Raw genomic sequence first — 15,684 nt, 5'->3', positions numbered from 1 at the left:
GGGCGTGATAGCAGGGCGTGATAACAGGGCGTGATAACAGGGTCGTGATAACAGGGCGTGATAGCAGGGCGTGATAGCAGGGCGTGATAACAGAGCCGTGATAACAGGATTCGATACGGTCATATCACGATTCTGTTATCACAATCCTGTTTTCACTACTGGTATCACAATCCTGTTATCACTACTGGTATCACACACACACACACACCACACACACACACACACACACACACACACACACACACACACACATCATGTAATTTATATCATATTAGGATTATTATATAAATAATAGTATTATTATATTTAATTGTATTGGAATAAATAATATGTACAAATAATATATATATATATATATATATATATATATGCGCTTGCGCGTACATGTTGCAGAAATGGATAACGAGTCTTCGACGCCACGGGGGGCATTAAAAGAACTCCAGTCGAAGTCTCGTTATCCATTTCTGCAACATGTACGCGCAAGCGCATATATATATATATAACACATCATGTAATTTATGAATTCACGCCGTTAAAATAAATTAACAAACCGTGATATACACACACACACACACATGGTGGGGACGGGCGAACATCAGCATATAAGGAAGGGTGCACCACCCAACATTTAACAGTTACCAGTTATCACTGCAAGACAGTCGGTGAACAATCATTTGTGCACATACACACACGTACGGTCAAGGTAAGTCCGAGCCAGAGCTTAGATGTATTAAGTCAAACAATATTGTCATTTACAGATGAGTCAAATCACCAAAGATTTCCTAAACGACCGCAGCGAGTTCGTGTTGGAATCGAGGAGACGTCACATTACGGAGATTCAACCCTTCGTCCCATACAGAGTGATACGGTTCGAAACGGTCGTTACAAAGCACGATGCGCGTACGCCCGCCGTAGAATTACGCTTGGGCGATAATCCACAACCCATACGCGTATACTTGCCAACCAGAATCAGAATGACCGACGAAGAACTACAGAAGCCGATAGATTCTAATCTAACAATGATCTACAAGGGAAAGAAGAACGGGTCCAACGTCCACGATGTCGTATTTTTATAATATTATGGGTAAGTGCAATAGTCAGTTAGCAGAAAAAAAAATTAAATAACTAATTGCTGGTGTCTGTTGTACTCTACAGATAATGACGGACCGTTCGACGACTGACCTGCAGTACAACACACGCGCAAATATATAAGTAGCAGTAGGAGTAAATGTGATTAATGTCAATAAAAAAAAAAAAAAAATGTATGTTTAGCTATTAATACCTAAATAAATATATATATATCAAGTAAACGAAATATGATCTTATTATTATTATTATTACGATTTGAATGATATTGTACTAATAAAATAAATATTATTAACGAACACACACACACACACACACATCAAGTAATTTATATCATATTAGGATTATTATGTTATGTGTGTATTACTACTATGATTATTATATAAATAATAGTATTATTATTATATTTAATTTTATTGGAATAAATAATAAATACAAATAATATATATATATATATATATATATATGTGCGCTTGCGCGTACATGTTGCAGAAATGGATAACGAGTCTTCGACGCCACGGGGGCCATTAAAAGAACTCCAGTCGAAGTCTCGTTATCCATTTCTGCAACATGTACGCGCAAGCGCATATATATAACACATCATGTAATTTATGAATTCACGCCGTTGGCAATTCGTACCACGTCCACGAGGAATGGAGGCTCACAGGCGTGTCTGAAATTTGTGCGTCGAGGTCGACGTGCGGCAACCACAGTGTTTTTTTTCTCGGTTTACTCGTGGAGGAGCCGGCCGGTACCTGACCGCGGTTGCCGCCGCCGCCGTCGCACCGAAAAATAATATATATATATGCGCTTGCGTGTACATGTTGCAGAAATGGATAACGAGTCTTCGACTGGATTTATTTTAATGGCCCCGTGGCGTCGAAGACTCGTTATCCATTTCTGCAACATGTACGCGCAAGCGCATATATATATAATATATATATAATGCGCTTAGATGTACGTTGTGAACCAGGTGACGACGGTGGCGGCGGCGGCGGAGGCGGTGGTGTCTCGGGTGATGGGGACACCGTCCACGGCGTAGTTGGTGGCGGTGTTGCTGATAATGTGCAATTGCTGCAACACCTGTCCGGCGAATGCGCTATAAATACCGGCGCTATATATATTGTCTTTCAATAACCGGAAAGTTCATCTTAATACGCACGTTTTCAAACCTAACACACACACACACACAGTGAAAATGAATCAGTCTTGTGTTGTATGTAAGTACACACGTTTGCTAACCGAAGGAATATGCTACGACATCAAAGACAATTCAACCATTACTTAGGTATAAATGAATATGGAAATATGATTAAATAGATTAATATCACCCTGACACGTTATTTACAGTTGGACCGGATCAACCCAGATCAACTCAGCAATCCCCCAACGAAGGTAAGGAAAAAAAAAATAGATCAGTATTAATTTTAGATATATGATAGAACAATAATAATAAGAAAAGTGAAATATCATTACAGCGACCGCGCCCTCAACACACTGATCATCGTCAAGTCCATGTTGATGATGAAGGTAATTAAAAAAGAAATATAATAGTATAGGATGATTCTATTTGTTATTTAATTACAGTATGGATAGACTTGACTACAGAAGAAGAAGAAAATAGGGAAGCAGACAATTTTAGTAACATCGGGGAAACAGGTAAACAAAAAAAATAATGATTTAAGGTAACTAATATACATTCATTCAACTCGGCTAACACGGTCACAATATATATGTATCAGAAAGAGTACCGGCTGCAATGAATTCGGTCAACTACAGCAGTGTCTGCGACGACCACAATTACAGCAGTGTCTGCGACGATCAAAATATCGGTAAAAAGAATATTAATAATAATAATATACAAAACAATAACAGGGTTGATCAATTTAGAATATATCGACGTCTGGCCTCCGTCTCCGACACACCACACAGGAACCGCCGCCGACACATCGATAAGAACTGGTGGTGCCATGACAATGACCGATATAATCAATTACACTAATTAAAATAACGCGTGCGGATAAGTACTAATAAATTGAAACATATAGGTCAAATGGACGCTACCGATGTGCCGAGTAGAATCACAACAACGGCTGCTACAGACGGCCGCAATACCGATAATATGCAAATACAAAGTCCGAACCGTAAGAATACAACCAATACAATTAATAATATGATTATACGTAAATGATAAATTAATTTAAAATAAGTAGTAAAATGATAATTTATTTATGAATTAATTTAAAATAATTTTTTTTACATGGTATTTATGTTAATGTTGGAATTTAAAATAAATTAACAAACCGTGATATACACACACACACACACACACACACACATAGTTTTCATAACGCATGTTTCGGAACGCGTTACATTTTTTTTCTCGACTATATTCATGTGGGCAGTATTTTTTTTTTTTTTTTTTTGATTTGCTGTGTGTGTGTGTGTGTGTGACAATAATATATTTTAAGGAAATAACAGTGTACTGTAATTTAATATTCATAGCGCTCGACAACGACGATGACGGCGTTAGCGAGGGTGATGACACGATGACCACGGGTCGGACAAGTATGATAAAGAACCGAATGGGAAAAGAGAAATAATAATAATATTAATAACGGTGTGTATTTGCTTTACGAACAGCTCGATTCGGCGATGCTTTCGACGGCCGAATTTCAAATTTCAAAATCGATTGCCGAAATACGACCGCCGACATTAACGAGTTCTTGGTCCGATCGGAAGCTAAGGTGTTGAAGGTGTGGGATAAACAGCTCGTTCGGTACGTAGCGCTGAAAGTGAGTCTGGGTTTGTACGCGGTGTACGAAAAACAGAAGCAGCCGGCTGCTGGCGGCGCCGACGTGTATGACACATGTGTGCACGATCACGCGGCCGGTCCGGTCATACTGACACAGGGACAGGATCAGCACACAGTGTATACACAGCTTGCTGATATTATTCGTACGAGCGCCGACGAATTTGAACGTGTCGATTCGGGGTGGGCGTTTCGCGAGAACGTATACCTCGAAACGTCTACGTACAAGTATAATCCGCTCAGGGCATCGTGCACAATTACTCTGCCTACCTCGCTGTTGCGGAAGAGCGCCGTCCTGAACATCGCGAACACCGATGATGCATGTTTTTTTTGGGCGATCGTGCCGCACATCCACCCTGCACCGGCAGGTGTTGATCCCACGCGTACTACGAGCTATCCCCCCTACAACCGTATACTCCAAACCCGCGGGATCTCGATGCCGGTGGCGTTAAAGTCCATCCCAAAATTCGAAACCGACAACGAGATCAGCGTTAACGTGTACGCTTGGGAGGATAACAAGATCGTAGGGCCGCTTTACTATACGACCGAAAAGCGAGTGCGCCACGTAAACCTGATGTAGGTCACATCGGTTAACCGCACCGACGGCCATTATGTGTTGATAACCGACTTGGCGCGCGCCGTGGGGAAACAATTGTCTAGGCGCGGGCACAGAGCGTTTCTGTGTGACGGTTGTCTCCTCACGTTTAGGAACCAAGCGGCGATGGATCAACACGAATGCCGGCGGTGTCGCGTTGTTCTCCCCCATCGGACGATAAAAATATCGTCGAGTTCATCAATTGGAAAAACATCGTTCCCGTTCCATTCTGTATTTACGCAGACACCGAAGCTATCCTCAAACCGATCGCCCCGCCCCCGAATGCCGGTGGGACCTACGACATCGCGGAGCACGTAGCGTGTAGTTTCGCTTACTTTGTCAAGTGCGATTTCGATTCGTCACTTGACAAGTTTGAACTCTACCGGGGCGCGGATTGCATGTCGGTGTTTGTGGAACGGTTGGAACGGGACGTGAAGGCCATAGCTCGACGGTATTTTTCCCCCTGGGATATGACCCCCCTTACCCCTGCGCAGCAGGCAGTGCACGATGCGGCGACCGTGTGCTACGTCTGCCGCGAACCGTTGACACTGGTCGACAAGGTGCGGGACCATTGTCACCTGAGCGGACGATACAGAGGCCCGGCTCACAGCGCGTGTAACTTAAAACTGCGAGTACCGAACTACGTAACCGATCGTGCTCCACAATTTTTTCGGGTTACGATAGTCATTTTCTCACCACCGCCCTCGCCGACGACACCAATCAAATCCAAGTCATCGCCAAGACCAAAGAAAAGTACATTTCGTTGTCTAAGTTTCTTCGGTTGGACGACGAAACCGGCGGGAGTCACACAATCGTCATGCGGTTCATCGATTCATACCGGTAAGACTGATAAAAACAAAGCAGTAATTTTGGTCTACAATAACGGTATTTCTGGACAGGTTTCTGCCCTCGTCGCTGGACGAAGCCGCGCGGTCGCTGACCGACGTCCAGCTGGTGAACACCCAAACCCGGTTTCCGGACGATGGTCAGTTCCGGTTAATGAAAACGAAGGGGTATTTCCCGTACGAATACGTAACGAGCGCAGAGGTGCTTGAGGAAACGTCGTTACCTCCACTCGACGCCTTCCGAAGTCAGTTGACGTTGTCCACCATCACGGACGAACAATACCGCCACGCGCAGACCGTGTGGACAACGTTTAACTGTCAAACACTAGGCCAGTATAGTGACGTATACATGTGCGGTGACGTGTACTTACTGGCCGACGTGTTTGAAACGTTCCGGAAGTTTATCCTCGAGCACTACAGACTCGATCCAGCTGCGTATCTGACGACCCCTTCGTTAGCCTGGGATGCGATGAAGCTAATGACAGGGGTAAAAATAGAGCTGATGACTGAGCACGAGCAGGTGCAATACGTCATGAATGAACCGGACAGTGACTAACCGGTGGCGGTGACGATGGATTTGACAGTGTAAAATAACCCAAGACTGACTCTTTTTGTATTTTATTTTTAATTTTTTTATTTTGTAAATAATGTATAGTAATAATACAAATTAAACCAAGACTTCTTTTTTTTTTTTAAAAATTTCCCTTTAGCGATAATAATATCAGGTAATACTATTTGCTAGTACAAAATATACATTGTTAAGTGTGTGTGTACAGGAAAACATCAGGTTTGGACATGCGTGCACAGTGCCGCGGAATAAATTACAAACCGATGAAAGTATGAGTTATTTATTCAACATATAGCCAGATGAATACAAATTTACATATTCGTACAACAAATATATATATATATATATATATATAATTATTGCATAAAACATAATAGAATAATAATAATAATAAAATAAGTTGGTACAATATTTGCCGTTACCGTCCAATGTTTTCATCCATCCAAACGCGGAGGGCTAAACATTGCGCCTTCGCACAGGTTTATTTTGAGCGCGGTCCGAGTGAAATGGACATACGTGTTGTTGTTGTTGGAGCATCCGGCACTTGAGACAGCCGTAAGCTTCCAGGTCGATGACCGTGCACTTCGGTAGATAGCGTTGTAGGAGGTTCCGCTTTTGAATGCCTTTGACGTACACAGCAGTGTAGCGGCTGTTAACGGCGCCTAGGACGCGCGCCAGCTCCGAATACGGTATATGACCGTCTGTATAGCGGATACCGTGAAAGTGTGTTTGCAACCAAACGTTTACTTTCGTGCTTTGCGGTGACAGCCGAAAGGTAGGCGGATGTTGAACCAACCAATGCATCACGTGTGTAGCTCTTTGCGCGTCAGCTATGCATATTTCTTTGATGACCATGTGAAGGTCCGAGTCGACCACGCACTGAACGTCAATAACCGCTGAAAGCATATTGTCAAACTGAGCTATCGGTTCGTTTGATCCAAGCATTATACTTGACGGGTAACCCGACGTATTTCACGAACTGCTTGCCCCCCTTCCTCCGGACAATTTTTTCTATTAAATACGTGTTGGGATAACGCGTCCGGTTCATCTCTTGCGCGTAGAACGTTCCGTTAACCGGCGCGCCGCTCTTATCGCGCACTGTATAAACTGTAGGCGCTGTCCGTCGTACCCCGGACACGGTGAAAATTTCGTTTGACCAACTTTGCGCATAACCCTTATCAAATACCGTTTTATGTTTGCTCAGGCGTACGGCATCGCCCACGGCGAATTTAGGTTTGCCGCCTGCCGCCGCCGCCGCCGGTTTCGGCAACCGGTAGAAAACAACACTCCCGGGCTCGCGGGACGCGTCGTTTCGCGTCATTCGGATGGACGTGTGCACGGTTGTGTTGTAAGCGGCGACTAGATCATCAACGAGCGGCACCCATTCGTGGTTGCCGTGCGCTGTAAACGCTTTCCACATCTTTTCTTTAAAGCGTTCTGTTCCAGCGTTCGCAAACGCTCGCCTTCAGCGGCGTGTACGTTTGATAATGGTGTATATTATACTGCTGCTCGTACACGCGTCGTGCGTCTTTATTGATAAATTCCAGACCACGATCCGTGTGCAGGTGACGACATCGCCTGCCGCTGGACTTGATTATGTGTTCGAGGGCAGTGGCCACGGTCGGACCAGATTTATTTTTCAACGGTACGGCCCAGCCGTACTTGGTGTACACGTCTATAACTGTCAGGAGGAACGTGTGATTTTTATTTTTTTTTACTTTGGAAAACTTTTTCATGTCTACGAGGTCGGCTTGCCATAAATCGTCTTTGCCGTCGGTGCGCACGACCCGTCTGGCAAACCGCCGGATAGCCGGTCTGTGTAGTTCGGTTGCGATGTGCTCGCGAACGGTCATCATCATCAGCGGATCACACCTATTTCCCTGAGTTCCTCCTCGCACGCGATAATTTCGTTGTGCACGGCGGTATTGCCCGCGGCTTGCGCGGCTCTGAGCAAAGCGAGGCGGTCGACTATTTCGTTGGCGTCGTCCCAGTAAACATATTCTTTGTCTTTCCCCGTAACCGTCAACCGCGTAATCCCGTCACCCGTCTTGGCCGCGGCGCGAACTGCGGTCAGGTCGCGTCCGTTCTCGTTGAACAACTGTTTGATAATGTACTTATACTTGTATCCGCGGTTCGTTTTCGGTCTACCGGACGACAGCAAATGACATCCTGGTGAATGAGAAAATTGCGATACGTGGTCAGATCGCTTTCGGTGATGAATTGCATGCGGGGTACCGAGCTGCACACCAATTCTTGGAGTCCTTTTGTGAAGGGTATTTCGGTTAACGTGCCCACTTTTATACGGTTCTTGTTGAACTGTACTGCTTTATCACCCATCACCCATGTTCCGTCTGGTTGTAGATGAATGCCGTACGACGGATTGGTTTCGGTAATACGGAATTCTTCTGCTTTTTCTTTTTCTTCTTCTTCTTCTTCTTCACACTCATCTTTCCGGGCGCCTCGCGCTTGCGTCCGCTGCGCCGACAACTCGGCTGTTAATTTTGTCAACGGTTCAATGATCGGCGCCGCGTGGGTTCGCACGTATTCGGTCGTCACGGCCAATCCGTGCCGCAGCTCGTCTAGTTTGCGTTTTATGCTTTTCTTAGCACGTATAATTGCTTCCGTCGTAGCCGGCGATTCCATGGTTACATTTTACTGAACGGGCGCGATGCCGTCGCGCCTTTTTATATACACGTCGAAACCCATTCGATAACGTCCGTCGTTTAGATCGAAGTCCTTGACAATTGTTAAAAACGAGTACCGGTCGGTGTTCCAACACTGCGAGCACATGGATTTAAAGTCAGCGAACGTCATACCGGATTGACAGTGTTCTTGGTAAACGTGCCGAACGTTAGTCTCGTCCTGTTTGTACAAAACTATCATCGACGCGTTGTCCCGGATCCCGTGCTTCGGCGCTTTGACATACGTTTGCGTCAGGTAAAAGCTATCGATCCCGTTGTGCCGTCCGCGGAAAAAGTATTCGGCGATGTTTCTTTGTTTTTCAAATGCGACATCGTCAAAAACAAACACCGAATTAGTCTGTACTTGTTCGGGTGGAGGCACATGATCCCCGTCGGTGTACACGTGCATTTGCGCGCCGTCAACGCCCTCCATCACCTTCTTTAACATTATATATTTTGGCTGATCAGGTGTCTTCGTGTACAGGTATATGTGTTCGAAGCGCAGCCCGTTTTCGTCTGTCAAAAGGTTTACCATCGCCGTCGTCTTGCCGACGTTACTGGTCCCGCGATAATACATCTGATTGAGGAGGGTAGGAGGGGACCGTGACGGCTGTGGTGGTCGTCAGCAGCGGCTGGGTCGTCGTCGAGCCGCAGAACGGTTAATTTGTGTTCTTGCGGTTCGAAAAACATTATAAAGGTTGTCGCAGACCAATGCCGTGTCCAAACGTAAACGGTGCGTCGTCGTCGAAGGTTCTCAGCGAACAAGATCGGTCGGGTTATCGTCACTGCGGTTATAAGCTCACTACTGTAATGCCTCGTGTCAACCGACGTAAACGGAAGGGACGGCGGTCTGCACCGAAAACCGGAGGCGGGCTGCGCTTCGGCAGTCTCGTAGCTGCCGCTCGTGCAGCGATGCGCAAAGCGAAACCGCTAACCGTCGCTGCGGCAGCGCGGAAGGCGTTATCCGCCGTCAACCAGGTCCGTCGGAAAGCCAGGGGAAAAACCGGTTCTCCCGACCGCGCACGTTGGCCGTGCCGAAAATCGGCGGCGCGTTCGCGCTTGTGCCTTTCTCTCAGCCCTGTCAGCGATCGGCTCACTGCTCGGCGGTGCGTCCGGAATCGTGCGTGCGGTTACGACATCCGCAATAACAAAAACGCGAAAGCCCCGTTAAAAATCGGAAGTGGCTATTTGTTGCACCGCAAGCGAAACGGATCCGGATTCTACCTCAAACCGTACCAGCCAAAAAACTGATAACCACGCTGCCCAGATCGCGGGCGCTGAGCGACGTGGATATTATAAATTACGCGACAAAGTTGGGCATATCTCATTTCCGCGGTGTGTTTATGCGCGACACGTTACCGGCTGCGCCCTTGCGGTTTGAGTGCGGCGTCGTTAATCTTGACGTCTCTACCGGAAGTGGTACACACTGGTGCTGTTACCACAAGCGCAACGATACCGTCTTGTTTTTCGATCCGTTCGGTAACCTCCCGCCGCCGCTAGAACTTCAGCGTTATTTCAGCGGTTGTCTCGTCCAATATAACTACGACCGTGTGCAACGATTCGCAACATCCGTTTGCGGTCAGCTATGTCTCAAGTTTCTGTACGCTCAATGTCGTCCGCGCACCGCTCGTTCACGTTAACCTTTCAAGGTACCGCGAGCGAGCTGGTCAGCACGTTTTTCCCCCCTATCCCGTTGCGGACCGGCGCGGAGATCGCGTTGCTCGACGTCATAGTGTGCAATTCCCGTCCCAACGTCGACGCGTCTAACAACACTTTGCGCGTGCGACGGTTGCCAGGTGTTCAAAAACGCGGTGCCAACATCGATATGTACGATGACAATGTCGCCACCGGTACCGGTTCAGTGCAGATCAAATCGGACGCGCCGTCGCCGTTACCAGACGATGCCTATGACGACGTCGTGATACCCGTCGGGTCGTACGAGGTGTCCGCTTTGGCTCGCGTGCTCAAGTCACTAGTCGAAAACCTAAATCCCGATTACCGGTTCGCGCATCATCCCAACGTCAACACGTTTGAATCGGAACTCCTGTGTAATCGCGACATCAGCTTCGCGGCCCCCAACAGCGTCGGCCCTCTATTGGGGTTTGAGCGGGTCGAGCTGCCGGCGAACACTTTGCACCGATCCGGTCGTCTGATCACCATCGATCCGCTTACGTGTATAAGAATCACATGCAACGTCGCGGCAGGCGCATTCGTCAACGGCGTTCGTAGTCGCGCGATCTATGACTTTTTCCCATCCGTTCCGCCCGGGTTTCAGATCGCAGAATCACCGCGTAATCTGATTTATTATCCAATAGCGACGGATCGTCTCGACCGCGTGCGGGTCACGATTACCGATCAGAACTCGAAGCTGGTCGACTTCCGCGGTGAACCAATCACAGTACGTTTACACGTGCACGATGGGGTTGGTGTTTAAAAGCGTCCGCACGCGTCCGGTTCGGTACATTCAGCCGTCGGCACGTTCCCGGTTAACACGGCAGAGCTTGCAAACGTTATCGGCGCTCGGCTACAAACTCGCCGCGAATCAAACCACCGTCAATGGACGTCGACGTTTTGGACATCACTCGGCGAGTCGAATTCGACGATCGCATCACTAAATACGAGTTTCACACTTATCAACCGTTCTCCAGCAACAGTCTAACGAACAACGATGAGATCCGCATCGCGATTCAACACCAGGACCTCTACACACTCCCTAGCGAATCACTGCTATGTCTGCAGGGATCCGTTGTCGTCACCCCCGGCCACTGACACATCCGACGTGACCATCGTCACCAACGGATTGATGTTTTTGTTCGACGAGATTCGCTATGAGCTGAATTCAGTCGAAATCGATCGGGTGAGACAACCCGGCGTTGCTAGCACGCTCAAGGGGTACGTAACGATGCAGAAGACGGTACACGGTCGGTACGCGAACGCTGGTTGGTCGGCGAACACAACAAAAAAGTTTGATGTCGTTATACCGCTCAGGTTGATATTGGGATTTTGTGAAGATCACAGAAAACTCATAATTAACGCGCGACAAGAACTCGTTTTGCACCGTGCGAGCACCGACAGTGATGCTCTTACAACGAACGCGGCCGCCGCAAGCGTTGTGTTGGATCACGTTACGTGGAGAGTGCCGCACGTCAATGTAAACGATTCTGTTAGATTGCAGTTACTCAAAGCGTTGGACGCGAAAAACCGTTATCCATCGCTTTCCGTAGCTGGGAGCTATTCTCTTATCCGTCGCCCCCCCGTCGAACAAACATTCCTGGGCGGTTAAGACGAGCACGCACACGGAAAAGCCGCGATACGTGATAGTAGCCTTGCAGACCGATCGGAAAAATAAACTCGCGACGAACTCCAGTCAGTTCGACGGATGCGGGTTGACCACGTTGAAAGTATATCTCAACTCTGAATCGTATCCGTACGATACGTTAAAAATCGATTATGCCGGTGATAAATTTTCGTTTTTGTACAACATGTATGCGAGTTTTCAAGAATCGTATTACGGCGTTCCGGTCGGAGAACCGTTGTTCACCGCAGCAGAGTTTAAGTCGACATCCCCCATCGTCGTTGTAGATTGTTCGAAACAGAATGATTTTGTTAAGAACGCACCGATTGACTTACGTATAGATTTTGAAACGGCTAGCAACGTGGCTGACAACACACGCTGCTTAATGTTTAATCGTACACGATAAAATTTTTGAATATAACGCTTTGACTAGCGAAGTGCACAAAATTTTGTAATACCTGTTTTTTTTTTGTATATATATTTTTTTTTAATTTAATATTCCTTTATGATTGTAAATATTTTTTTAAAAATAAATAATCATTGCGTTAAAAATTTTTTTTTTTTTTTTCCTTTTCTTTCTTCGCTCTCAGTTATCAACCTTTTTCTTTTAACCATTGATTGGACGGGTAACATACAAAATGAATACACAGTTTTTTTTTTTTTTTTTTAGGTACATTACACATATTCATTTATTTTTATCGTACGTCAAGATGATATAACAAACATACACATATTATTAATCATATAAAAACAGAATTCGTTGTTACATTTTTTTATTTTTTTTATTTATGTGCCCGCGAAGCACAGGTCCGTCCGCCCGCCGTTTAATGCTGCTGCTGCTGCTGCTGCTAGCGTCGTCATTTTCTTCTTCTTCTTCTTCTCCCTCATAATCGTCATCGTCGTCGTCGTAGTCAGTGTTGTCGTCGTCATCGGCACTACTACTACTACTACTATTACTACTTTCAGTCTCTTCGACTGTGCTCTCCGCGTCGCTGTCGGGTAGTTCCATCACACTTGACGTGGACGACGATCTGCTCTCCTCCTCCTCCGAAGACATCGTTAGATCTGGTGATAATGTAATTGGTCAATTTAGTTTTATAACACTCACACACACACACACACACACACACACACACACACCAAGGTCGATGTACTTACCCACTACGTCGGTTAACGAGAACACCCTTTCTATTCGCAGCTGTATTCGCCTCACAGCTTCCGCTGCTGCCGCGTCTACCACCTGTTTCACATTTTTTTTTTTTTTACTATACGCTCCTTATATATATATAATTATTCCCTAATATAAAATCGACTTACGCTCATCGGTAGTATCACTGGCAACCCGTTGTCATCATCATCGTCGTCAACGTTATGCACCCAATTGGTACTAAACGGTGGCGGCGAATTTGGCGGTGATGGTGGTGAATATCTGTAGTGCATTTTGATTTGGTTGTATGTGTGAATGTGATTAAATGGTTTAGCGTGTTCGTTTATATATGGTGTGTGTGGTTATTTCGTCCCTTCATTTTCTTTGTGTTATCATTGTACGCGGTCTAACGGGAAATAACCTTATCAGGTTTCGACCGTCATGTCATCCACACTATCGCACGGTGGTGGTGGTGGTGGTGGTGGTGGTGGTGGTGGTGGTGGTGAAGCAATGCTCCCACCGTCTGACTTGGTTACTGGTGTAGTACTCGTCTTCTCCTCCTCCTCCTCCTCCTCCTCCACCACGTCGTTCCTGTTATAATTACTATGTACTAAAATATAATCAATAGGTTTTTTTTTATTTTACTTACTTATCTGTGTAACCGTCAAGTAACTCTGCTAAATTCCATTGTGAGTTAGGCATCATCATCATCGTATTAACATTTTCTCCCCATATTTCGTCGCACAGCCGTTTGTATTCTATGACCGCGATTTCTTTGTAATAACTTGGTTCTCGCGGTGGTAATCCGTGTACAGGATGATTCATCATTGCGGTGTACACCTCATCGACCGACATTGTTGCGTATCGATTTATCACCTCCACCGTCATCGCATTCTTCATCGTGCCGTATTGCTCCGTCAGGGCTGTACATATTTTCGCGTTATCATCAAGTGCCCGTACGATTGCTTCGCGATTCCACTCCAACGTTAACAAATTTTCTTCGGTCAGCGTAAGGCGGGTGTGCGCGTCGTTGATGATCAGGTATGACTTTGAAAAACATCTGGTTTTTTTAATGATAATACCGTCCGGCGGTTGTACGTGGAACGCCGCGCGTTGATTGCTGCCCACGAACCGCGTGAGATCATTAATACCCGTTACCAGTCCGACGATTTGATTTAAGCTCAAGTTCATAAATCCGTTGGAACACACAATCATCGCTGCCGGAGCATATCCCGTCTCCGTCCACGCGCATCCTATGTGTAAGAATTTTCTCTCCTTAAAACTTATCGTTATCACTTTGACCGCCAAGAGTTTCGTTTTCGGCTCTTCGCACGTCCGCTTACGTCTGCTGCTGCTGCTCATGCGTATACCTTTCCCCTTTCCGACCATTGTCGCTGTGGCAGTTCACTACTGTGTCCGTCGAGCGTTGACGCTATACTAGCGCGGTTCCGTCACCGCGTTCACCCGTCCCCACCATGTGTGTGTGTGTGTGTGTGTGTGTGTGTGTTGTTGTGTGTGTGTGTGTGTGTGATACCAGTAGTGATAACAGGATTGTGATACCAGTAGTGAAAACAGGATTGTGATAACAGAATCGCGCCCCTGCTATCACGCCCCCTGCTATCACGCCCTGCTATCACGCCCTGTTATCACGACCCTGTTATCACGCCCTGTTATCACGCCCTGCTATCACGCCCTGCTATCACGCCTTGCTATCACGCCCTGTTATCACGCCCTGCTATCACGCCCTGCTATCGCGCCTTGCTATCACGCCCTGCTATCACGACCCTGTTATGGCGCCCTGTTATCACGCCCTGTTATCACGCCTTGCTATCACGCCCTGCTATCACGCCCTGCTATCACGCCTTGCTATCACGCCCTGTTATCACGACCCTGTGATAACAGGGCGTGATAGTGATAACAGGGCGTGATAACAGGGCTACATACGGCCAAAACATACTACTAATATTGTTTTGTATCTATAAATTTAAATCATAATTACCCAGACAACAAAAAATTAAAAACTCCTGATTATATTATAATCGATTTTCACTATTCAAAGGGCCCATCAATTAAAGTATTTAAAGTTCAACCATTTATTTTTAAATAAATTTTCGGGCTTATGTTTAAGAAAGTTTAAAAATATCATAGTTTGATGAATTGTAGAATTGATGTCATTGTTAAATCATTGTCATTAAAAACAAAAAAATTTCATTAGATTTGTCCGCTAATATCAATTACATTTTGAGCATAATATCAAAAATTTACTAAACGTTAGTTTAGATTTTATATTTATGTTATAGAGAAAAACACAAAGTATAATATATGTACGATATTCAATTGATAGAATAACATAAACGCTACAATGTGAATTAGACCAATCATTAGATTGGTCCTCTTACATCACTACCTTAAGAGTACATTATTAAATAAACGTTCATTTAGATTTTATTTTTTATGTTTTAGAGAAGAATAACGGATGTTCACGGATAAAAAATACATATGTCAATATACAAATATCAACAAAAACATTGTAAGACCAATCATTAGATTGGTCCTAATGACAATTATGTGCTTAAAAATTATTTTGTTGTATTAGGGTAGACACGATAAGGTTGATAGCCATAATATCAATAATAATTCGCAACAAATGTGTTT

General features: G+C 45.6%; 2 protein-coding genes across 2 annotated transcripts; both read right to left on the bottom strand.

Annotated features, from left to right (window-relative positions):
- Positions 1-7,333: 7,333 nt before the first annotated feature.
- LOC126837491 (uncharacterized) lies at positions 7,334-7,759 on the bottom strand. The gene has a single exon (XM_050571408.1). It carries the CDS (start codon positions 7,757-7,759, stop codon positions 7,334-7,336), a length of 426 nt encoding a protein of 141 aa, XP_050427365.1.
- A 5,085-nt stretch (positions 7,760-12,844) lies between these two features.
- Positions 12,845-14,391, bottom strand: LOC126837490 (uncharacterized). The gene is made up of 2 exons (XM_050571407.1): positions 13,679-14,391; positions 12,845-12,947 (listed from the first exon to the last, which is right to left on the bottom strand). Exons 1-2 carry the CDS (start codon positions 14,389-14,391, stop codon positions 12,845-12,847), a joined length of 816 nt encoding a protein of 271 aa, XP_050427364.1.
- Between the last annotated feature and the right edge of the window lie 1,293 nt (positions 14,392-15,684).

The sequence above is a fragment of the Adelges cooleyi genome, unplaced genomic scaffold, assembly GCF_023614345.1.
Source record: "Adelges cooleyi isolate 19-005CV unplaced genomic scaffold, UGA_ACOO_1.1 ACOO_flye_CR_arks_rails_tigmint_CR_PRNA_25, whole genome shotgun sequence".
In the NCBI taxonomy this organism is placed as follows: Eukaryota; Metazoa; Arthropoda; class Insecta; order Hemiptera; family Adelgidae; genus Adelges; species Adelges cooleyi.
This window is presented reverse-complemented; position numbering and strand designations above follow the sequence as displayed.

What these genes read in the sequence shown, in the direction of transcription:
- LOC126837491 (XM_050571408.1), bottom strand. Translation starts at nt 7,759, where the DNA reads ATGACCGTTCGCGAGCACATCGCAACCGAACTACACAGACCGGCTATC.
- LOC126837490 (XM_050571407.1), bottom strand. Translation starts at nt 14,391, where the DNA reads ATGAGCAGCAGCAGCAGACGTAAGCGGACGTGCGAAGAGCCGAAAACG. An exon ending in CTTGACGGTTACACAGATAA is followed by an intron (nt 12,948 to 13,678) that starts GTAAGTAAAATA and finishes CATTATCACCAG; the next exon opens with ATCTAACGATGTCTTCGGAG.